The sequence below is a fragment of the Alligator sinensis genome, unplaced genomic scaffold, assembly GCF_000455745.1.
Source record: "Alligator sinensis unplaced genomic scaffold, ASM45574v1 scaffold592_1, whole genome shotgun sequence".
NCBI classification, from domain to species: domain Eukaryota; kingdom Metazoa; phylum Chordata; order Crocodylia; family Alligatoridae; genus Alligator; species Alligator sinensis.
Window position 1 is genome coordinate 1,214,205 of NW_005842214.1, and position 23,986 is coordinate 1,238,190.

Sequence of the window (23,986 nt, forward strand, 5' to 3'; positions counted from 1 at the left end):
GGTGCTTGTTTGAAGGCTAGGATGGGTGGCTCTGGGAAGATCTTTTTAAGAATAGGGTCTTTTTCTAATATGGGTTGCAATTTTTTGAGGATTTTCCGTACAGGTTCAGGGGATGGGTGATAGGTCATAACCAGCGGTGTGCGATTTGTGGGTGTTTTTCTTCTGTACTGCAGCAGTTCTTCACGTGGTATCCAGGTGGCTCTTTCAAACGTGCGATCTACCTCTCTGGAGGAGTGTCCTTGCTGGGTGAAAGCCTTTTTAAGATTGGTGAGGTGGCAATCCTGGGTGTTCTCTTCAGTGCAAATTTGGTGGTATCTGAGGGCTTGGCTGTATATCACAGCTTTTTTGGTGTGTTTAGGGTGATTGCTGGTTCTGTGCAGATACGTGTGTTGGTCTGTGGGTTTCTTATATAACGTGGTCTGTATTTTGCCCTTCTAGGTACTGATCATTGCGTCTAAAAAGGAGATGTTGGTGCTGGAGTATTCTAAAGAAAGTTGGATGGAGGGATGGTGACTGTTGAATTTCTGATGGAACTCAATCAGAGATTGTAAGTTTTCAGTCCAAATGATGAAGATGTCATCAATGTATCTTGAGTATAGCAAGGGTTTGATGGTGCAGTTCTTGAGGAAGTCTTCTTCCAGGTGGCTCATAAAAAGGTTGGCATACTGTGGGGCCATTTTAGTGCCCATAGCTGTTCCCATCATCTGGAGGAAGTGTTGATTATTAAAAGTGAAATTGTTGTGTGTGAGGATGAAGTGTATAAGGTCAGTAATATCTTTGGGTCTGTATTCTGAGTTGTAATCTTGTTCCTGTAGATATGTAAGGCAGGCTTGGATGCCATCCTGATGTGGGATGTTGGTATATAGGCTGGTTACATCCATGGTGGCCAGGATTACTTTTCATTCCATCCAGGAAGAGCACATACCAACTGCTGTAACTTCCTTAGCATGACGAAGGGTTTTTGAACCCAAAAGCTTGCTTAATAATTATTTTCCAACTATTTGGGTTGGTCTAATAAAAGATATCAGATTCACCCAAGGAACCTGGTCTGCCTATGTCCTTAGACCAACACGTCTACAACCTACACCCCTGTCAATATGGGGATACAACTCTGTCCCAAGTGAAAACCAATAGAGGTTTTGGATGGAATGTGCTAGTATTAAATATGTTATACAGTCTTCCAAACATTATATCAAGGACAAAATCCCAGGATATGTTTAGGCACAATTCAGTCTTTACCTTATTGTTCACTTAATACAACAACTGTTACACATGCTTAGTAACCTTGACATTTTTATTTTTATTCATGACCAGGTTTTGGCAGATTTTGAAGATAACATTTCTTCTTTTGTCATCTTAAAAGTCATTGTTCCCAACAACTTGCATGCACTTCAGCTCTTTGATGTTGGAGCTGTTGTAAGAATTACAGCTATATGCATGGTAGTGTGAGAGTGATGCTTTAGATGTGATGGTCCTGGAATTATGTGAGGGGGAAGGATTTCTTTGGGTGATATCTTTTATTGGACCAAGCGCATAGAGGTCGTAGACAAGCATTCAAAAGCTTGTCTAACCTCTGTCCAATAGAGGTCTCCAAGCAGTCTCCATCAGATAGAGGTAGACATGCTTTTGAATGCTTGTCTACGTACTCGGTCCAATAAAAGATATCACCCAAAGAAATCCTTGCCTCTCACATCTATAACTGTAGATTATATATGTTATTTTACATGAAATATAATTTTCAGAATCCTTCTTCCTTTCCTCCCATTTGCCACAGTTTTGTGATGATGAGAAAGAATAAGGCTTGTTACCCTCAATAGCAAGCACAAAGTAGATACATGATCAGTTTTGAATAAACTTGCCAGGCCTTCAGACAAAGAGCAGAGTGGCTTGCTTTTCCAGTGTGCCTTAGTTGCTAGGATTCCATAATCTTTCATCCTCTCTCCACAGCACTGCATGCATGTTTCTTTCCAAAAAACTCCATCAACCTGAAACCATGAAGAGGAGAAACTACTGTTTTGTTTTAAACAGCTTTTAGATACCAAAGTGATAGGTATCTTAGAAATACCTGAGAGAGACCAGTTGATTGCTAATGTTTTAGACTGCTGTGTAGATGAAGACAAATACTGATTTTCAGTATTTCTTGGATGCCAAGCCTGGGCTAATGCTTCCACCCATATTCACAAATGAATTATCATATAAAAAGTGCTTATTTAGGTCCAATGAAATAATTTGAGTTTCCTTAAATGTATTGTCTGTTTTAACTGGTGGAACTGGTTTGCAGAGTGAAACATGTTTACACCTGGGTGTATTGATTTGCTCTGCAACAGGCAATCAGTGCATATATAAATGGAAAAACAGTTGCAATAAGATTTAAAAGATAGTGTTTTTGCCTAATTCTTACCACTGGCATTAAATGAAATGAAATTTGCAATTTGCTTTTAAGGCTGATTTGCAAAGTCAAAGAGAAAATATTTTGTTTGCCCCACCACTCACAAATACACTTCATATGTGTGCATTATACCAAAGAGCACTTTTCTGTCTTTTTATGTGTCTTTATTTTCTATTTTTATAGTAGGCAGTGTTGTCTTGCCTCTATTTGGCAAAGGACTACAGAACTCAAGAGGAGGCTTTCTCAAACTTCATTTTTAGTCTGTAGCATTAAGTAGTTCTTCCTAAAGACCGCCAAACAACTTGTTTCCCTTCCTAAGGGGTTAGACAAATTACGAATTCTGTTATCTCTGGGCTGTAATAAGGAAAAGGGCTGTGCTTGGCTTATCACAGGAGTGTCAGATTCATCTGGTCCCATGTAGCCAGTCTGCAGGTTGGGCGAGTTGTGTGGGATGGTCCACATGCTGGATCCAGAGCATGGGGCTTTGTCATCTAGTCATGAGGCTGGTTATTTGGTAGTGGCTATGTTAATTGCTACAGCTGCCACTCCACCACCAAATTTTCAGCCATGCAGGCAGCCCCAAGGGCCCTATGGCAGAGCTCTGTGCTCTGGATCCGGCCCACAGGGCTCTGCATGAAGCCAGAAATTTAGCAATGGGATGCGCTCCAGCAGCATTATTTACCACAGCTCCAGAAATCATGACAATTAATACTATTGCCACTTGTCACACCACCAGATTTCTGTCTCTGTGGGGATGACATGGCTTCATAGGCCAGATTTGCCTGTCACTTGGGTGTGTTCATTTATTAGGGGTACATTTATGGGGTCTCTGTAAGTCTATCAATGTGCTGCTTGTGTTACTTGTGTTTCTATATGGAGCAGTATCTCTCCCTTCTGCAAGTCCTCTCCCCCCAGTGGAGCTATCTTGCAGGACTCCGGTTCAATGGGCCTGGGCTCTTCCAGCCACCGAATCAGTCAAACACATTTATGTGCACGCGCACACACAGATTAGCAGGACATGCCTGATTCAAGCCAGATTATTTAGCATTGACAGGCTGACACCCTCATGTGCCTTGAACTCAGTTCATCAGGGCAGCAATAAAATGCAGTTAGACACAAGCATATGGGTTAACAGAGTGCACCTTTGGCTTACAGCTTGTTTTTAAATGGGCCAGTATGTCCTCATTCAGGCTCTCTCAAATTACCAATTAAAAAAAAAAAGTCATGTTTACAAATCTGGGCTGAAGGTCACCAAATTTATTGAAGAGAAGTACTGTTCAGTTATAATCCTCTTTATGTGGAGATACAAAGAGGTGCCAGTATAAATGTGTGGGAAACAATAAGGGAAGTGGGAAAGGAGAATGAAAATAATTATAAGAATAGTATCAGTATTACACAGGCTAGGTTGGTGTTATGTATGTATAGCTTGGTGTTCCCAAATAATATGTAAGTATCTGAGACAATTATTTTAAGGATGCCAATGGATATTATAAAATGTGTAGGTTAAGAGCAGTTTTTATAGAACTTCTTTGGTTTTTCAAATAATTCAGATTCTATTCCAGATTAATTGCCCACAATCCCTCTTTCCCAAATTGGTTTCCACTTTATCTGTATAAGCATGTGCCAGCAGCAGTGCTCAGTGTACACAAACACTAATCTACCTTTGTGCACATGGAAAATAGCATTCCTGGCACTGATTTAAAACTCTCATAGAATACGTTATTAATAGAATAAGTCTTTTTTTCAGAGTGGCCTATCATTTATGTGGTCACTGTTGAAAAGGATATAGATAGATCTAGTGGTGTTTGTTAACCAATCTGGTCTTTCAAAAAAAGAGCATAAGAAATACTGAGAAGTACATGAGGAGATTTAATTTTAGAAAGTAATATCCCTTTTGCTATACTCTGGTTGCAGGCATTAATGTGATCTAATTATAATGTAGTGTCACTTTCTTTATTATTGCCCCATATGCTTTAATGCTCTAGACACATTTCTGTTGACACATCTCTGCAGTGAAAGGAAAGCATAGTAAATATTTGGCTTACTATAAAGAATAATTCCTTGGCATTCCTCATTTGAATTATGTGAAGTAAAATTTCACTTGGCATGCAAGGTCCAGATCATGTAATCCTGTAGTTCTAGGGGCACGTGTATGATCGGGGGTGTAGTTAGGGAGAGGTTGGTCTCCATTTGTGTATAAATTAGCTGAGTATGTTTGCTGTAAGTAACAGAGCTGCATCTGGCTTGTGCATAAGTCTGCAGTATTAAAGTGTTCCTTTTGTTACATGTGCTGGTCCTGCAGACTCTGTTGAGCCTTATCAAACACAGCCAGTTGGTGCTGCTGGTATGAAAGCACAGGGGAGCTCTCATGTGGAAGGTTAATGGAGTGTAATTATAAAGAAAAATGAACTGCTCAACCACTCTATCTCACTCTACCTGCACTGAGAGTGACAAGTGCTCTGATCTTTTATAAACCCTGGAGCAGAGGTTTAACAGTCTAAAATTATGACAGTATAGCTGTCAAACAAACAAATACCCTGTGAAGTAAGGGTATGAACTTAAGAATAGGAATGTTTACATTCCCTTATGGCTAGGTGCAGATGTTATCCCTGTTGTGCTTTAAGCTTGCAGAAAGCGCTCTGAAGCCGTAACTGAACAAATGTTCATGACTTTTTTAGCACTTTAAAAATGGTGGATTGCTCTTTAAGTTAACCCTTGATGAATGTATATTACCCTAAAGTGGTTTCAGTTAGAGTGCTTGTTTGAATATGTGCACCAGATCCCATTGAGGGTTAACTTAGAGCGCAATTGCTGCCATCTCAGGCAGTGTTGCTGTGCTTTAGCCTCAGGCAGAGCTCTCTGCTGTACCTGAGCTCTGGGATAACTCCCCCCAGAGTCAGTGACAGCCTCTGATCCCAGCCCTGTCTTCTCCCTCCAGCCAGCTGTGAGCCGCAGCCTAGCTGGAGGAGGGTGGCAGGGGAAGGGATTTGGGGTCTATGTACCTGCAGCAACCCCAGCCAGGCAATGGTGCACTGCTGCCCAGCCAGGGCTGGTGCGGGGAAAGGCTCCAGGGTTTGTTTTCCTGCAGCAGCCCCAGCCAGACAGCAGTTTGCTGCCCCCCAGGCTGCCTGCTGGAGGGGGTGGGGGGCTGGGGAGAAGTGGGTCCAGGGTCTCTCCATCCCCAGCCTCTGGGGATGTGGAGAGGGGCCATCCTGACAGCTTCCTGGGAGGCATGGAGAAGTGCCTCCAGTGGCCAGTGCATGCAGGCTCAAAGACCCCCCACCAAGCAGTGAACTGTCTGTTCGGTGGGCTCCTGCTCTAACTTGGAACGCTTCTACCAGGGGTTTTTTGAACATCTGTACTTAGCCTCTGCATGATCCCTGTTAGGAATTACATGCCTTTTGCCAAAGAAATGGATTTGCAAAACAGTTCTACATTGTTTCCCCTTGCCACTCAGTTTTTCTCTTTCTGTTTTCCCAGAAGTGCTTTTTCCTCATTGGATAATGTCCATGTAGATGGAGAGACCCAGATCTTATTTTGACCCTAAGATTTCTAAGTAGGGCTTATGCAGTTTTTAAATGCATGATCCTATTCCACCCACTCAGCAGTCACAAAACCTAGATTCATAATGCATGTCCGTTTTGACCTGGAAGGATCCCTAAGCATCTAGACTTGAGCTGCTGTACATGCTCAGAAGCAAGCCAGCATAACCATCTAGGTCAGTGATTGGCAGGGACCTGTGTTTCCAGTTTGCTGTAGAAACACCCAATTTTTCCTCTTTAATGGAGAAAACCATAGGAAGCTTTCCAGACTGCAAGGGGCTGCTTGGGGTTAGGGGGAACTGGGGTTGTGGTTTGGGAATGAGGGGCAACAGCAGGGGTAGGGCAGGGCACCAGCATATCACGGCTGCTCAGCACCACAAAGCAGGGGTGGGGGGTTGGGGAGGGCAGCCACAGCTGGACCAGTGTCCTGGTGAACAAAGGGGGCAAGGGGAGCTCTGATTTTCTATGATAAAATAAACCAAAATCAAAGGTCAAATATATAGGTATTTAGAATTTATTTTATTATAATGATTGAGGCACTGGTAGGCTTCCAAATTACTTTAAAATTGTAAATATATCAATAAAACATTGTGTGCACCTGATACCTAAATATATACTGGTGTTTCATTTTAATCGTGCAAAAATGTGGATTTTTTTTGTTTTTTAATCTGAAAACTTGGGATTCTTTTTTAAATCAGAGAATTTGGGAATTTTAAACAGAAAACCAGGATACCTGGTGATTACCATCTGAGTCTGCTGGATCCCAACATGTTAGAAGTGCCTTCTCACAGCTTGCCTGTTGAAAGAACGGGAGAGCGGTGCATCTCCAAAGGCGGAAAAGGATCATTTTCCTGGGCCTACATGCACATTTTTGGGATGGGTACCCACCTACTCTTAGGTATCTAGTAGACCAGATAGTCTGGGCAGACACATTTTCCTCTGAAGTTTCTGTCAGAGCCTTTGCAAATGTTACTCATAAAATACTTGCGTGTTTCATGAGTGGTTTCTTTAGTCACACTTTTCAAATCATTGCTACCACAACAGGAGACTTCCTAGTTAAGAAGAAGCAGTTTCTTCTTTCAAGTACCCAAACAGCTGATAGATAAGACTGTTGATCAGGTGCAAAAATAGTCCTGGTGTACTAAATCTCAAGAGTCAAACATGGGTCAAGGTTACATAATTCACTCCAGTGTTAGTATTAAGTTAGACATTATATATGTCTCTGTAATATATCATGATGATAAGATGCTCTCTCCATGCCCTCTGGCATATGGATATCTTTTTTGCTTAAAAGTAATGCTAGAAAATGTTAGCTATGAAAGTGCAACCATCATGTAAAAAAGGGAAACTTCTCAGATTTTATAGAATTTTAGGCTAGGAGGGACTATTAGATATTTTTGTCTGACTTTGCATCTATCAGAGGCAATTAAATTTCACCTAGATATTCCTCTATTGAGCCCAGTGACTTAAATTAAACTAAAACATTGTAGTCCTTGGGAAACTAAGGTGTCAAGAATGCCTGGGGCCTCTGCAGCGTCAGAGAACTGATTAGGGGAAATTTGCCCAGCTGATCCTAGCAGATGATTCACGGCTCATGCTGCAGAGAAAGGAGAAAACTTCCAATGTCCCTGTCAATCAGACCTGGGGCATATTTCCTTCCTGATGCCTAATCTGGAATATTTAGATCCAGAGCATATGAGCAAGACACAAGAGCAAAGTGTCGAAGAGTGTTCTGTTTCACCACAGAACGCTGGTCCTCCCTAAGCAGAGTCCTGTCTCTCTATCTATGACTAACCCATGACACTTCATAAGAAAGAGAAAAGGAGTGTACCTTGCTAATTGTGCATTAAGGAAAAAATATTTCCTGATTCCTGGAATGACAAGATCAAGCCCTGAAGAATGAGGGTTGATGATGCACACTGCCCTAATGCAGAGTTTTTGTGATTTGTGAAGGAGGATGGGTGAACAAGATTCGCATAAATCCAGTGCCAAATCTGACTGTTATTATTACCCAGTTTCCCCCATCCCACACCTGCAGGCTGTAGATCATAGAAGCTGGATTAAAGCATTTCTTTTAAAAAGATATCTAACCTTGTGTAAAAGACCTGAGTAATGATGAGTCTGTCACCTCTCTTGGTAAGCTATTCAACTGTTTAATTATCCTTACTGCTGGCACACTCTTCTTTCAAGGTTGAATTTGTCTAACTTCAATCTCCAGTTGTTGGATCGTGTTATGCCTTTGTCAGAAAAAGTGAAAAACACCCCATTCTCGGGTATTTTTTCCATCGGTAAACACCTATATTCAGTGACCACATTGCCTCTCAGCTTTCTTTTGCTAAGCTGAATAACTTGAATTCTTTAAGCCTCATTTTTCAGCTCCTGGATCAGTTTTGTGGCCTTTGAGCTGTCTTCACTATTTCAACGCTCTCCTTGGAATGTAAACCAACGGGACTGGACACAATAATGGTCTTATCAATGCTGTGATCAGAGGCAAGATCACTTCCTTAGTTCTACTCGATACAACCCTTTTTATATGTCTGTGGATCGTATTAGCCCCTTTTGTCTCTCAGCACTGTTCTGAGAGTTCCTATTGAGGTAGTTTAGCTATGATGACTCCCAAGTCCTTCAATGAGTCACTGTTTTTCAAAGACTCTTCCTTTCTGTAGATATAGCATGTATTCTTAAGGGAGGTAGATGTTAAGGGACAAAGAATACTTCTGATGCTTGGAGCTTTTCTTGGCTCTGAAATATCTGAAGGGTAAGCACAGTAGTGTTGATTTAAAGCTTTTACCAGCTTTGGAAAGGTTTGAAATAAGGTGTTTTTAGGCTAATGCAACAACAGTGAAAACCCTGATACCTTTATTCTTATGTAGTCTAAAACATAAACCCACTTGGTGAGGCTTTGCTTCCTATGGAGACAGATAAACACTGGTATGTATGGTGGGCTTGGGTGGGCTAAACAAGACTGATGGCTTTGTTGTTTTTATAGATGTGGTACTGACTGCTCCATGCTCCTTGGTATGACTGGAGAAGGACAATTTGAACTAGCAGCATCAGCTAATGGCAGGGGGTTGAAGAGATTTAAGTTCAGTTTTGGTTTGGTTTATAGGGCAGTAGTTTTTCCTTACTATATTATGTTTTAATCATGTTTGTTTTACTAAAGAGAACAACAAAGTAGCTTATGTTTGTTTAGAATTAAATTGCGTATTTAGGCTATGGGTTAAATGGATAAAAATAAAATAAACTTGGGTTTTAGCCATAGGCAACATGTCTGGGGAGCATGATGGGGTAGATTTCAGTGCCAACAGTGGAGTGTGGGGCTGCAGCCTGGCTGGATCCAACACGTGGCGGCAGGGGTGGCTGTTGCGGTGCGGAGTTGCTCCCTCACCCCGTCAGCACTTACACGTTGCTGCTCTTTTTTGCTGTATGGAACCATGGCTATGTGGTCTAGCATCTTGTCTAAACCAGTGGTGCTCAGCCTTCAGTCTGCAGAGCTGAAAGACCCCCAGGCTATGGGGCTCTTCATAGGTCCCAAAGTTTAATGGTGGGGGGGAAAGCAGTGACAGGATTAATCGCCACAGCTTCCAGAAACATGGCAATTTAATGCTGCCACCTTTCCCTCGCTGCCAAACTTCTGGACCTGAGGGGAGCCTTATGTGCTGGCATGTGGGGTCGCTCTGAGGATGGATCTAGTGTGTGGGGCAGGCTACAACTGACCCCACATTGTATGCAGCCCCCAACTGACCCTGTACCAACCATCTGGCCTACAGGGCTGGAAGGTTCAGCACTACTGGTTTAAACTATGAAATAGAACTGAATGTGGAATTACTATATTATTGAACACTGTTATCATTAATCACCTTGGTTGAAATGGAATTTAACATTATTTAGTTATAAGTATAGAGAAGGATAAGCACCATTTCACTAAGCATGATTGATCCCTAATTAGACTTTTGCATCTTTTCTTCCCGTCCCGAACATACTAAGGAAGATTCAACATGACAGGGCCACAATGATTTTAGTAACAAGTTTCTTATGCACTATGTTAAAAAAAAAATCTTGTTTTAAGTTTTAAATTTGTTTCCATTCAATTTTATTTAATACCTCTTGTTTTTTGTATTTTGAGAGAGAGTAAATAGGAGTGACCAATTTGCATGTTTTCCATTTATTATTCTGTACTCCACTATTATAACCTTTCTTATTCATTCCCTAAGAAAGGCCCCATCTTTTTTTTATCAGTGATGTCTGTAAAGCATTTTAGATTTTAAGTGCTGTTTTTGTCAGTTTCAGGCTTAATTTACCACAGGTCATTGTACATGTTATGCGGATCCAATCCCTTTAATTCTAAATAATGCCAATTTTACTTTCACTGGTAAAATTAAACTAGTCATCCTGCAATTAATACTTTTGAGTGCCCATGAAATGCATAAATATGAGCTGCATGCATTTTCACCTCACAACTGTGTATGACTGTGATTCAGTAATAGGAGGTAGATTCTGCACCAGTGTACCTCTGAAAATGAGACTGGCTGAATTTTGAATTCAAGGCTGCTGACGGACATGGAAAAAAATCCAAACAAACCACGCTTTACTAGAAGAAGCAGTGCATTAGTCCAACCCAGCTCTGCAGCATCTGTATAGATCAGGTATTTCAATGGGGCTTTCTGGCATTTTTATCTAAAGCAGATTCAATCAGCTATTAGATAAAAGCACCAAAAAAGCCCCACTAAAGCGCCCAGTCTATACAGACGTTGGATGAGCTGGGTCCAACTAATGTGACGCCTCTTCTTAGGATGTGCTGAGCTCGGTGTGGGAGTGTGCTGAGTTTAAAATAAAGTGCTGTTTTTGGGGTGGTGGGAGATGTTCATGTCTGCAAGCAACCCATGGGACTGTGTCACTATGTAAGAATATCTTGCGTAAAGATTTGACTTACAATCCATTCCCCTGGGTTTATTTAGAAATAGCATATTTATTCCCATGCACCCTTCCCCCCCAAAATCAGCCCTCCAGAATTGGAGTACATCTTAAACAGGAAGCTGAGTTCTCTTCCCTGGAATAGAAGCAAGGTAGAATGGAGCAAGCAGACTCTGTGCCTCATGGCCACCAAGCTGGCTACTGCTTCTCTTGGGGACTGCAAAGAGCAGAGGAGGAGTCCAATGTTAATCCTCTCACAACTGCTGGTAGTAGATTTTGGCTGAAGAGCCACTGAGGTGGCTGAGGGTGAGTGAGGCTGCAAGAGCCATGCTAATTAAAGCAACTGCAGCGTCACGTGTATGAGCATCCCCCCACTGACAAATGGTGATGGGGGTGCTTTAACTAAAGCTCGTGGAATGAACTTTAAGTAAAGCGCTGACGCCATTTTTCACTACGGGAACACTAATAACATGTGACACGAGTCTGTTGGAGCACGGTAATTACCACACTCCAGCAGACTCAATTAATCAAGTCTGCTCCAACACACTGTAATTACAGTGCGTCAGAGCAGCCTCAATGCACGTGTATAGGAGCCCACTAATGCCAGCTTAATAATAGTGTAATAATTATAGAGTAGTAATATTCTTAATAATTGAAAGCATGTGTGTGATCTACACAGGCATCTGTTTATTTTTCAATTAACCATACAATCACAAAAATCAGATTAAGAACAGATATATAAAGTCACAGTCCTTTTAGGACCTCAGGAAGATAGATTCCCATAGAAAATTTTCTAGCACTTTGTCCTGTCTAGTTTGAAATATTTCACACGTTGAAACTTCCAGTACTTTTATGTTCATTTATAGAGACTCCAATCAGGGATCAGTACCCCATTATACAAATCACTTTACACACATCGGCATCAGTAAAAATTCTAGAATTTTAACATAGCTGTTTAGTTCTGTTAATGGTTTATGAGCCATTTTATAACACATTCCTTGCCCTACCACAATTAAATAAAGCCTTGGTTTTGGAAGTAAAATAAGCAGAAAAATATACAGAGACCAGAAGTGGGCAGTAGCAAGGTGCAATTTTGGTGATGCTACACTGTATACAAATAGCTGGTAGGCATTAAGAATAAGAAAGTCAAGAGCAGTTTCAAGATTTAAACTACCTGTTAAGCTTGTAAAGTATTTCTTGTAGTTTTATAAAGCATTTCAGGTATTGATTTTGTTTCTAAAGGGAACAAAGTCTCAAAAAGCTGGGAATATTAATCCAGGAATACTATGTACATAAATTACACATCTGGAGTTTGGCACGGTCTAATTCTAAAACAGATGAAGAGTATCATACATTGATCGTTATGGCATACAAGATCCAGTCCCTCTATCAGTTTTCCTGCACGTATTAAGAGGTATTCTACACATGACATCACATCAGTGTTAGGTAGTAAATTACACTGACCATGCATTTATGAAGGTTTCTAATGAATGTAGAATAATGTGTATACCATTTTATAGGGTACATCGGTGGTGCCTAACATATGGCCTCTGGACCAGATGTAGCTTGCTGGCCGTGGTGGTGGGGCTTCCCACAGCAGCAGTCAGTGCGCCGGGGAAAAGAGCACTGAGCAGAACTGCGAGCAGAAGCCTCTTCATCATGGCCAGAGCTGGGGCAAAAGACTTGGTTCAGTGCACTGTGGCCACAGCAGTGGAGCTTCTGACCACAGTGCAGCTGGAGGTGCCTGCGTCCTTGGCTCTCACTGGAATGCTGGCTTTCACAGTGGGAAATCACTGGTTCTATCTGCAGTGGTGGAGCTTCTGCCTGTGGTGTTGCTGGAGTTACCTGTCCCCCAGCAAAAGCCATGACACTGGCTGCTTCCACAAGAAGCGTTGCCACCATGGCCAGAACTGGGGCTCTGGCCACAGTGGCAGGATTTGCCTACACAGCCCTTGGGGTTGCTAGTGACCTAGCTTTCACTGGGACACAGGCTGCTGCTGCTGGAATCCACGGTAATACTCTCTAGGACAGTGGCTGCTGGCATGGGAAACCCCACCACCACAGCCCTGGCTCTGGCCATAGATTCATAGATGTTAGGGTTGGAAGGGACCTCAATAGATCATCGAGTCCGACCCCCTGCATAAGCAGGAAAGAGTTGTCCAATCTAAATCTGCTGTCTGCTAGCTTGTGACCATTATTTCTTGTAACCCCCGGGGGCGCCTTGGTGAATAAATACTCACCAATTCCCTTCTGTGCCCCCGTGATGAACTTATAGGGGGCACAGAAGGGAATTGGTGACTATTTATTCACCAAGGCGCCCCCGGGGGTTACAAGAAATAATGGCCACAAGCTTGTGGATGAAGGGGCTTCTGCCTGTGGGGCTGATGGAGCTGTCTGTATCCTAGCAAAAGCTGGGGCTCTGGCTGTTGCTGTGGGGAAACCCCACCACCCTGGCAAGAACTGCAGTTCTGGCCACAGCAGAGTTTCTGCCCACTGTGCTGCTCAGATTAGAGCTCCAGATCTCACTGCCGCACTACCTGCCACTGCAGGGAGCCCTGTCATTGAGCCCCAGCTCTGGCCATGGTGGGAGGGCTTTGCCCACAGTACCACTAGAGCTGCCAGTGTCCCAGCTGTCTCTGGGGCACAGGCTGCCGCCATGGAAAGCCAGAGCCCAGGTTCTTGCTGTGGTGGTGCAGGGTCATACCTACACACATTCCTATGGTGTCCTGGTGTGCCACCAGGGCTGGCAGTGTGAAAGCAAAGGTATGGCCCACAGGCACCTGAAGAGGAGGGAATGCAGTTTCATAACTCTGGGGTATCATGTACAAAAAAAAAACTAAGTTAAAAGAATATCAGGATTGTAAAATTCAAAATTTAGGAAATACCATATGTCAGATTGCTTGTGCAACCTTAATCTGTACCACAACTGAAGTTTTATCCAATTTATCATGCAGGAAATTTATGACAGAGCTAGGAAAGGAACCCCACTCTCCTGACTCATAATTTGTTCCATTTTAAAAACAAAGAAACATTTTTCTTTTTAGCAACCCCCGCCTCATCTTCTCTTCTGTGATGCCCTTTAAGGCAAAGAGTATGAGTTAATGTAATTAAAGATTGAATCATAACTTTTATGCAAAAGGGGTTTGAATTAAGACTGTATGGACAGCTTAATTCTGGTGTTTCCTAAGGTTTGAATGCTTACTCTTAATTGTGTGTGTGTGTGTAATTTCCTAGATTTTTAGGAAAAACAGAAAAAGAAAATTGAAAAGACAGAAGTGCTGTGATGTAGAACCATATAAATTCTCCCTCAGTAGGATTAAATCTCGGGATCTTTAAATCCAGGAGATACCTTTATGCCTTGAGCTCTAGGAGCAAACTGATAGCAATAGTTTATCCTCTGCAAACTATCCTATAGAAGAATATTCGAGGTACACCTGCTCCAGGGTGGCAGTGCTCAGTCTCACTGCTACAGAAATTAGCCCTACTTCCTCCTTCCATGGGCATCTACCTTGGGAATTAATCCAGTGTGGCTTGGGATGTCCCCAGCATGCCCTCACCATGCCTTATTTCTTGGGTTGACTCTTGTGGAATGGAAGCAGGCAAGCGGAGCTTATTTTCTCAGCTGCAAGACTGAGTGAGCACTCTGCCACCACAGTGAAGACTCACTGACAGTGTACACTGTACGTGCTTTACACAACAGTTTGTTAGACTTCAGAGGAATAATGAAAATCCACACTATGTAGAGAAGAGTTGTTTAGTGGACAGTTCGCACAGCTGAACACAGAATTGCCACATTGATTTTGAAAGTCAGCAAAGCTGTGTGTTTGAATCAGGTGTACTATATCACTGGTGGGGTACTGTTATCACTTCTGATACACCCTTGTATAATTTCTTAGTTACCACTTCAGTAAAATGGGTGAATGACACTTGCCCAACTTCAGCAGGTTTGAAACAGTGATGCAAATCAGTTTTCCAAAGTTCAGATTCTGCAGCTTGCAGGGTAGTATGTAACTTAATTGTCACATCAAAATTGTACATTTGTCTGCGTATGCTGTGGTGTAGCATGTGCCACTCGGTTTTCTCAGTAGGGCAAGATCTGCAGATTTTACAGGGAGACTTTAATCAGTCTGTAGCTTATGGGGCAAAATCAGAGCTGGCAATTCTGGACAGCAAATAGGCTCCTTTCCTTAAACAGCCCCCAGTTTGTTTCTACCTTTAACAGCTGCAGGCATGCCAACAGACCTCCCGTTGAAAAGTTGCAAATTAGCTGTTGGAAAAATTACTCCAAAGGGATCTTATGCTCTCTTTAATTTGTCTTTAATTCAATTTGTGAATACGGTTGATAACATTTGGGCAAAGACCAGTTAATTTGAGAAATCTTTCATTATTCTTCTTCTTTCTCTTGTCTTTGCACAATTAGCATGGTATGCACTTCTGTGCCAGAAGCCGAAGACACCATGGCAGAAAAACAGTGTGGGAAGAACTGCTCTTTGACCCTTATTCTGAGAATTTTGGCCTATATTTTTACTTCTGTAAAGTCACAATACTGGTAAATTCAATTATAGAAGTTGCAGACTTTGCTTTAGTGCAGAAGAGAAACATTCATCTATACTTAATTGAATGTTTCCTTTCTTCTAGACAGAAGTTCATAGATCAGCCTCCACCCCCCACCCCCCGACATAGTTGAAGAGATATAGAAGGGGATATAAATATATGAGATGATTTGATAGTATTAATAAGTAATCATGAATTCTTCTATATGCTATTATTTTGCTAGATTTGAGTTAATTTTATTTACTAGGTCACACACAGTTCGTAGAATCTATTGACCTTGCTTTTGAACATGGGACATTTCAGATTAATGAAATTTTTCTAATTTGAATTTGAAAGACTGGTATTGTCAAAATGTGGCCATAGATCAATTTAATCCAGGGCTGTGGTGAAAGATTCTACAGGTCCATCCATGTAATTCAAGTAAGCTGCTTGTGCAGAGCTAACTTTAGAGCAAGGTTGGGCGAAATATGGCCTGTGGGCTGGATTGAGCACACAAACTAATTGGATTGAGCCTGCGGTTGGGCACCCACCAATTGGTTGGAACTGGGCTGTGGCTGCCCCTGAAGCACTCCGCATGGGGCTGAGCCCTGCCTCCTCTCGCCCAGGGCAGCCCATGCCACACTCCAGCCTGCCTCTGCCTGCTCCAGCCATTACACACAGCTTCCCAGTGAGGCTGCTTCTGGTGTGGTTCCAGCCACGCGGGTGCTGCTCGGCTCCCTGCCACCTCCAGTGGCTCCTCCTGCCTCTGCTACACTGCTCTGGTGGGGTGGAAAGGGGGGAGCTTCAGCCGGGAAGCTCCTGTCCCAGTGCATGGAGCTTCAGCTCAGACTCCATGTTCCAGCTGCCTTCCACCCACTCTACCCACCTGGCATGATGAGTAGCCACCTGTGGGTGGCCGAGTGGGTGGAACATGACTTGGAGCTAGAGCCCCGTGCACTGAGGCAAGAGCCCCCCCCCCACCCCCAGCAGCGCAGCAGAAGGAGGAGCCACTGAAGGCAGAGGGAGCTGAGCAGGACCCGGACAGCTGCACCACGAACAACTCTACCAAAAAGCTGTGTGAGGGCTGGCAGTCTGGGGCAGGAACGCAACGTGGGCTGTTCTGGGCAGGAGTGGGTGGGTCTTGGCCCCGTGCAGAGTACTGTGGGGCAGGTGCGGGTCAGGGAGAGAGGGGGTGCAGGCCACACTTGCATCACCTGAGCGAGCTCTGCTGCATGCACTTCCTACCCCCACTACCTCCCTCCCTCCCCCCCAACCCCGGCTGGCTCCTGGGACCTAGGGCATGGGCAGTCCCCCACCCCCCACAGACCACCACCCTCCATTATATGTGAGTAAGATTTTATTTTAAGCTTTTATGCAATCAATCGCTTCTATATACATTACTCAAAAAACCATAAATCAAGACAAAAATATTTTTTAAATAAAATTAAAATATGTTATAGTAGATATTTGTGTTTTAGTATATGATTTGTTTTTTATTTATAATTTGTTAAAATTATATCTTCTAAAAGATTTTATGTATGTGGCCTTTGACAGCTCACCAAAATTAGTTAAGTGGCCCTCCATCCAAAATAATTGCCTAGCCCAGCTCTGCTTTAGAGAAACAGATTCATAACTCATGGAGCTGTGCAACCTCTTCCCTCCAACAGGTAAACTAAATGGCAGATAACTCTGCCTGTTCCTCTACTGGATAGTGAGGCAATTTATCCTCCTCTCACACTCTTCTGATGGTGTGGTACCAAACACAATGCCCTTGCTGCACCCCTAGGTTGACTTAAAATATCCCCTATTTTAGGGTGCCTGTGAACTTACCAGTGCTTTGCTTAGGGGTGGTTTCTGTATCAGAGGGTTGTGAATCCATTTTATACCAATACAGTGATGAATTTGCACCATTAAATGCATCCCTTAGTCTCCTGGCAAGTTGCCAGTGAAGCCATGGATTGGGTAGAGTTTATATTTTTCTGTTTTAAATTAAGTATTTGAAAAATGTATGCATTTGCTTATTAGAATGTAAATAAACTTGATAGGAGAAGTGTAGAGTGGAATAACTGTGTACATTTCAATAATCATTCCCAGTAAAGGGATCTGTCCTGTGGCTATGGCACTTCAGACCCATTGATGCTAATGGCAGTTACATGCATATAGAGAGAGAATAAGCCCCAAAGCGAGCATTATTTTTTCACATAAATATGTAGGTACTCATTCAGTCACTACTGTGAAATGTGGAACCATAACTTCCTGCTAAGCTTCAAAGAATCAAATGCTTTCTAATTTAGTGAGCTTGGCATTTTTCGTTAATAAAAGGTTATGGGATAAATCCAGCACAGTAGGAGCAGCATCGTTCTGTGAAAATGCTGGATAGCCATGCAAATATCCAAAAAAAATTCCAGTAGACCTTTTACCATTTTGTCACTGGAATAAAATTCCCTTATTTGTATAACAGTTTCTGTTTTCACAGCTCTAGAATTCTGCATTATAAATATTTGTCCTTGCAGTCATATTTGATTGATACAGCTTTTCATTTTTTTGCTATCTTAGACTAAAGGATAGTTATACACGTATCCTTCTCTTGAAACATACTCACATTTAGAACTAGCTTGTCATTTTTTTTTCTATTCCTGTTGTTGTTTTACTATGTACATAATTTCCAGTTAAAAGAATAAACAAGTGGGGGGGGTGTACCAGAATCTTTTTCTTCATTCTGTAATGTAAATATGGTATCTTTTTTACTTTTTTTGAGGCCATAGGTATTGTATTTCCCACTACGTGCAACAGCAGTGTTGTTTTGGGGAAGGGGCGGGGGGCGTGATAGAAGATAAAATTGACTTTAGTAAGCTCTGGCATAGCCAGGAAATTCCATTTTTTTTGTTTCTTTTTTCCTTTTGTGTTTTTGTGTTTTTTTCCTTTCCAGACAGGAGTTTTGGGCTATTTGAAATATTTTTTTTATCCTATCATTCACTCTCAGCAGTTGGCAAATATTAAATCCTAGAGAATGCTCCTAGTGCATTATGGGAATGTGTAGTAGAGTATACTTCCTGGAGTTGGTGGAAAGTTACAGCAAGTCAATAACAGGCAGCTGGTAAATTCAAACTGAGCAAGCTTTGTTTCCATGGTATAAAAGGGTATAGAAAGTGAAGCTTTGTAATATTCCACCTTTTCCTCTCATTCTCTCTGCTACTTTTAAACAAGTAAATATAGAATGTTCTTTTGTTAGAGATATTTTGGTAGATGTGCTCTTTTGGTTGAAAAGAAAATATAAAATCACTAAGAGAATTTATGAATTAATTACTAAAGTTGCTAAATTCCTTGCAATTTTTTTGGTAGAAAATGGAAATAATATTTAGTTAATGAAATTGCACTGTAAAGGAAGTGAAATATGTGGTCGCCCCAGAAAGACTTCTTTATATGTATTTTATGTAAACTTTTGCATAAGATAAATCTTGATGAAAACAATAAAAATTCAATTTAAAAAATCCAGGGTTTTTTTGGTATTAGTATTGGTATTGGAAGGCCAGAAGGTTGCAGGAAATTTGGTCTGTGCATCATGGAAGCCGGTAAGATGTTCTGGTTTGAAAATTCTTTTATGCCTTGATCGGTTTGGATTCACTATGTAGATGACACAGTTCTAAGAGTGAATATCACAATATTGATTACAATTACTACCTGTAAGAAGATGTCACATAAGGTGTCAAGGACTCTGAACTCTTTGGTGTGAACGGGTCTTGATGAGACCTCGTGATGAGGGTGTCAAGGGAATAAGAGTCCTGAAATTATGCAGCAGACTTAAGGGGCAGTGTTTGACAAATGGATTTTGAAGTGATTTGATACTAACCACTGCAAAGTACTAGCAATTATTTCTTTGGGTAGAATACAGAAAAAAACCAGCAAATTCAGTGACTGCTTATTCATTTATTCCTTCTCAGGGGTGAAAGAGGTGGTTGGCATTGAACTTGAGGTGAAAATCAACCAGTGAGAGGGGGGTGGGGTTTATAACTCTTCATTTTTGAGGAAGATATTGTTATTGAGGAGCTCAGAAATTTTTTTAAAACCTTCCCTTTCTGTGAGGCAGATGTAGAAAAAATGTCACATTACATTTGACAGTTAATCTTAGTTTAAAAATGTTGAGAAACTGTTAATAAGACCAGGGACAGAAAAGTTGCAAAGGAGGTTTCCAGAGCTAATGAGACTTTTTAAGGACTTTTGCAGGATTTTAGGTAAGCTAACCCCATTGATTTTTTTTTTTTTAATTTTTTATTTTTTTATAGAAAACACATGGTTAGAACTTTATAGCAGGCATTGCAAATTTACCTGAAGACCTTGTAAGTATTGGAGCACAAATTGTGTTCAAAACTGATTAAGCATAGTTCTGGCAATGTCATGGTTCAAAATTGTTTTTTGAACACTGTTCTAGCATGCTTTAATGATGCAAAGTGGGCAGCGTTTCCCCCCGCAAACTGCTTTGCTGTCAAAAGCCTGTGTAGAAAGGGTATCTACTGTTTTCTTAATGTGGTCCCCAAGTGAATGGACACTTACACCTGCTCAGATGCCCATTGACATCAGTTGGGCTCTGTGAAGGTTTAAGGATTTGCTTTCACAGATCTCATTTGGGACTGGGCCTCAGTTTGTAATTGTTTAGCATGGTGCAAACTGTAACAGTGTTTGAAAACTGATAGATCTTGTTAAAAGTCTCAATTTGGAAAGGGTCCCAAAAGTTTCATAGAAAATCCTAAGAGTTTTCAGGTGAAGCTAAATGATCTCTGTATGTGCAATTCACAGCCACTCCTGATAATGAGCAGGGATCCGGATTTTCCGTTCACCACAGGATAATGTGGTAAAACGCGGATTTTTACATTTTAAGGAGAAAAAAACAGATTTTCTCATTTTAAAGAGAAAAACCCAGAAAAAAGCAGAAAGTGGGTTTCCTCATGCAGGCTGGAAGAGTTCCAGCTAGGGGCCCTCACTTGGAATGTGCGGCCGCAGGGCCTGGGTGGGGAGTGGGATGGAGCCACAGGTGGCTTGTCTGGGGGGCGGAGGGGGGCTGGCTCCCTGCTGTTGGATTCACTCCTGGGAGGGGTTATGGAGGGCATGTGCCCACCAGATTTGTGTGCAGGGGTGGGTGCAGGCTGGTTGCTGCAGACTCGAGCTCCCTGCCCTGCTGCCATCCCCCTAGGCTCTCTGTGGCCCGGCAGGCAGGATACAGCACAGCAGTGTAGAGCAGAGCGGGGAAGCTCAGTGTCACTGCTGCGAGCTGCAGGCCTCCATGACAAGGCCCCCCCCTGCCTGCTTGGCAGCTGTGGGGGTGGCAACATGGAGTTGTGCCCCCGAATGCTGCTGCGTGGGCAGGGGGCCTTGTTATGGTGGTGTGGGTCTTTCAGTGGTAGTACTGAGCTTCCCCACCTGGTCCCGCTTTGCCCTGCTATGCCAGGTCCTGCTTGCTGGACCATGGAGGCCCCAGGGGGAAGATAGCAGGGCGGGAAGCCCCAAACTTCACCCCAGGCTCTGTCCCCGCCCCACTCTGGCTCCGCTCCACCCATGCCACCCATGGGAGAGGGGGAGCTGTGCCCCACCATAGCAGTTGCTGCCTCAGTCAGGCAGCATCTGTGGCTTGGGTGCTGCTGCAGGGGGCTGAGGACCCTGGTCCCTGGCCCCATAGCCCTGACAGCTGGGGCCCTGCTCTGGCAGGGCTGGGGGGGGCAGGGGGCTGTGGGTTGGGAATGAGGGGCACTAGCAGAGCCAGGGGGCTGTGGTTGGGGAGTGAGGGGCAATGGCATATCAGAGCTGCTCAGTGCCACAAAGCAGTGGAGGGAACAGCGAGAGATGGACCTGCATCCCAGTGAGCAAAGTGGGCAGGGGGAGCGCCAGTTTTCCATGATAAAAAACCCAAAATCAAACACCAAAATGTAAAGGTATTTAGACTTTATTTTATTATAGTGATTTGAGGTGTGGGCAGGCTTCCACATTGCTTTAAAATTGTAAGTATATCAATAAATCATTATGTTCAACCGATACCTGTATATATAGTCGTGTTTCACTTTAATCATGGAAAAATGCAGATTTTGAGGAGTTTTAATTCGAGAATTTGTGATTTTTAAACAGAGAAAACCAGGATCCCTGATGAGTAATAAGTACAGGTTCTCTGAGATTGTGTAGTAAGATTTTAGCCATCGCAGTTGCATTTTTGTTGCCGGTTGCTAGGAGGAATTTAACAGACACAGCAAAAGCAATTAGTGTTCCGCACCAGCTTCAGTTTTACCTCTGAAATGTGAAAGCATTGGTCCTTCTTCCCACCTGATTATGCTGATAATAAATATGGACGGCAGGAAATGCAGCTGCTTAGCAGCTCTCACAGCATGTTGCAAAAGGCGAGAGTATCGACTTCCAGAGAGAGAACTTTTTTCTGCTTGCCTAATCTGTCCTGTGCCAAATATGCAGAACCTTCCTTTTCCTGTGGAGTCCTAATTAAAGTTTGTGTGTCTTTCTCTCCTGTTTTTCTCCCCAGCTTTCCTGGGCTTTGTTTCAGGGCCTAGGGGAGGAACAGTTAGTTGTGTGAATGTGATGTGACTCACTTGACTCCTACTCCCCTAACAGCTTTTCTGATTGGCTGTCACCTTGTGATGGCAGGACGGCAAAGGAGTACTCGTTCCTGGCTCCCCCCTCCCCTTTGTTTTTAAACATTTCACTACTGATCCTTCCTTTTGTAAAGAACAAGTGGGAGAATGAGTTCTTGCACTGTTGCCGCGGATTTCCTTGAGTTAGGGAATCAGTAGAAGAGCAACATTATCACTGAATTTCATATGGATGGCTGTGGAAAAGAAAAGTCCCCTTCCTGTTTGTGTCGGGTACAGTAATTCTTTAGTCTCCTGCGCAGTTCTTATGTGCAGTTCATTTTTTGGCAGGTATTTAGAGCTTTGTGTTGTTTTATTTCCTCTCCTCCCCAACTCCCGGTTGCTTTCTGGAAATGTTCTTTCAGTTCCTGTTTCTGATTGCTGACATGGCACTTTAGTTAGCTTGTTAACATAGCTGATGTTTTCAGAAAGCAATTTTAAATGATTGTTCCATTGTTAAATGTATGAATGGGCTGACATACACAGACCATTTAAAACTCCATATAAAATTCTGGGATTACAAAAATATTCTCTCTGCTGCTGCTGTTTGCTCTCTACTCTAGGAGAAAACAAATAAATTAGGGCTTTGTTAGTCATCAGCAGCTCTTGATACTCTTCTGTATACAATAAATAGTTGTTAATTTCCCAAAATTTTAGGGGCTTTGGATCTATGTTTGTCTAATCTCCTATATCTGAGGTAGAATCCTGGAGAAGGTTGTCAGCTGATCCTCCTCAGAACACCAAAAAGCATTTCTAGCAGCCAGATTACTTTTGCTCGGTACCCTTGAGAGTTGCTGAATTAAGTCTTTTGCAAAAAGGTCGGTAATGCAAATTCACAAGTTTCAGTTGCGTGCTTAGGCATTGTGTGTTCTTTTAATCCCTCCAGTGTGGGATCCTATACATGCTGCTTACTCTGGAGCTGGGTGGGGATGGGAGGAGTGTAGATGTCAGCATTGTCTTAACATTTCTTAGGCAAGGACTTCAGAACTAAGAGCCATGTAAATTGAGCTGTGCAGCACAGTCTAGAAATTCAATTTAACAAGAAATTGCAAAATTCCCTACTAAGGAAAATTCTCGAAAAAATATTGCAGGTTTTTAGGAATGTTTTGTTTTTATTTTCACTTTTTATTTTGTATTGTGTTATAAAAGAAAACAATTCAAACATTTCCAAACAAAATGGCTGCTTTTACACAGTGCTGTGTTGCACCATATCAGCATATTCATAGTTACTATATCATGATGAGCAAGTACATTAAAAACAAAACTGAGAAATCCATCATATGGACCATTCTGAGATCTCCTGTAGTTTATTGACAACTTTTATAGTCTGCTATACTACTATACCCGAACTAAATGGTAGCAGTAGAAGGCCATATGGACCTGCCAGTAGAGAGTAATGGGGATGCAGTTTCACAGCTTTTTGCTAAACAGTAAAGGGTTGTTGTGATTTGGAAATAATGGATTCAATTGGAGGTTCAGCATGGAAATAGTTTTAGTGGCTGCATACACGCATTTGAATAACCTGGGAGAACTCTCCCAGTTTTGTTCTTGTGGTACAAAAATTTACCCCGAGCTGTGTGTACAGACCTTTGAATGCCAAGGCCCTGAAAAGTGGAGAGCTTGCAGCATTGACACTATGCAGCCATGGAGGGGCCCTGTTCACACATCTCAGTATGCTCTGCAGGCTCCCTTAGTCTGCCTGGCACCCGATGACAACTGTACATTGGGCAGCCCTGATTGGCTAACTCCCTTGCTGTATTTAAGCAGTGCTGTTTCCCAGATGCCAGAAAAAGGCAGCACTGAGTGTATAGTAAAGAAAGTCTCTCTGCTTTCAGTTTCTGTGCATTGTACCAAACTGGCTCCCTAGCTTTCAGGAGGACCAGTCACAAGGAAAATCTTGGTCAGCTCTTTCAATCTCAAGCTGAGGCATGCTCAGTGAAGAGAGAAACTTTAGAGAATTTAGCTGGCAAATTCTAACAAGTCTC

General features: G+C 42.5%; 1 protein-coding gene across 15 annotated transcripts in view; it reads left to right on the forward strand.

Moving 5' to 3' along the window:
• Window positions 1-23,986, forward strand: part of PHF21A (PHD finger protein 21A) — a 196,732-nt gene that overhangs the window by 121,368 nt on the left and 51,378 nt on the right. The window contains exon 1 of one of the 15 annotated variants that reach the window (XM_006026928.3): window positions 22,081-22,235. The exons of 13 other annotated variants lie outside the window; for them this stretch is intronic. In XM_006026928.3, coding sequence (XP_006026990.1) covers window positions 22,191-22,235 — 45 coding nt within the window. In that variant the 5' untranslated portion in view covers window positions 22,081-22,190. Of the gene's footprint in view, window positions 1-22,080; window positions 22,293-23,986 lie in introns of those variants that run through there. One more of the 15 variants, XM_025207936.1, reaches the window with a different exon arrangement.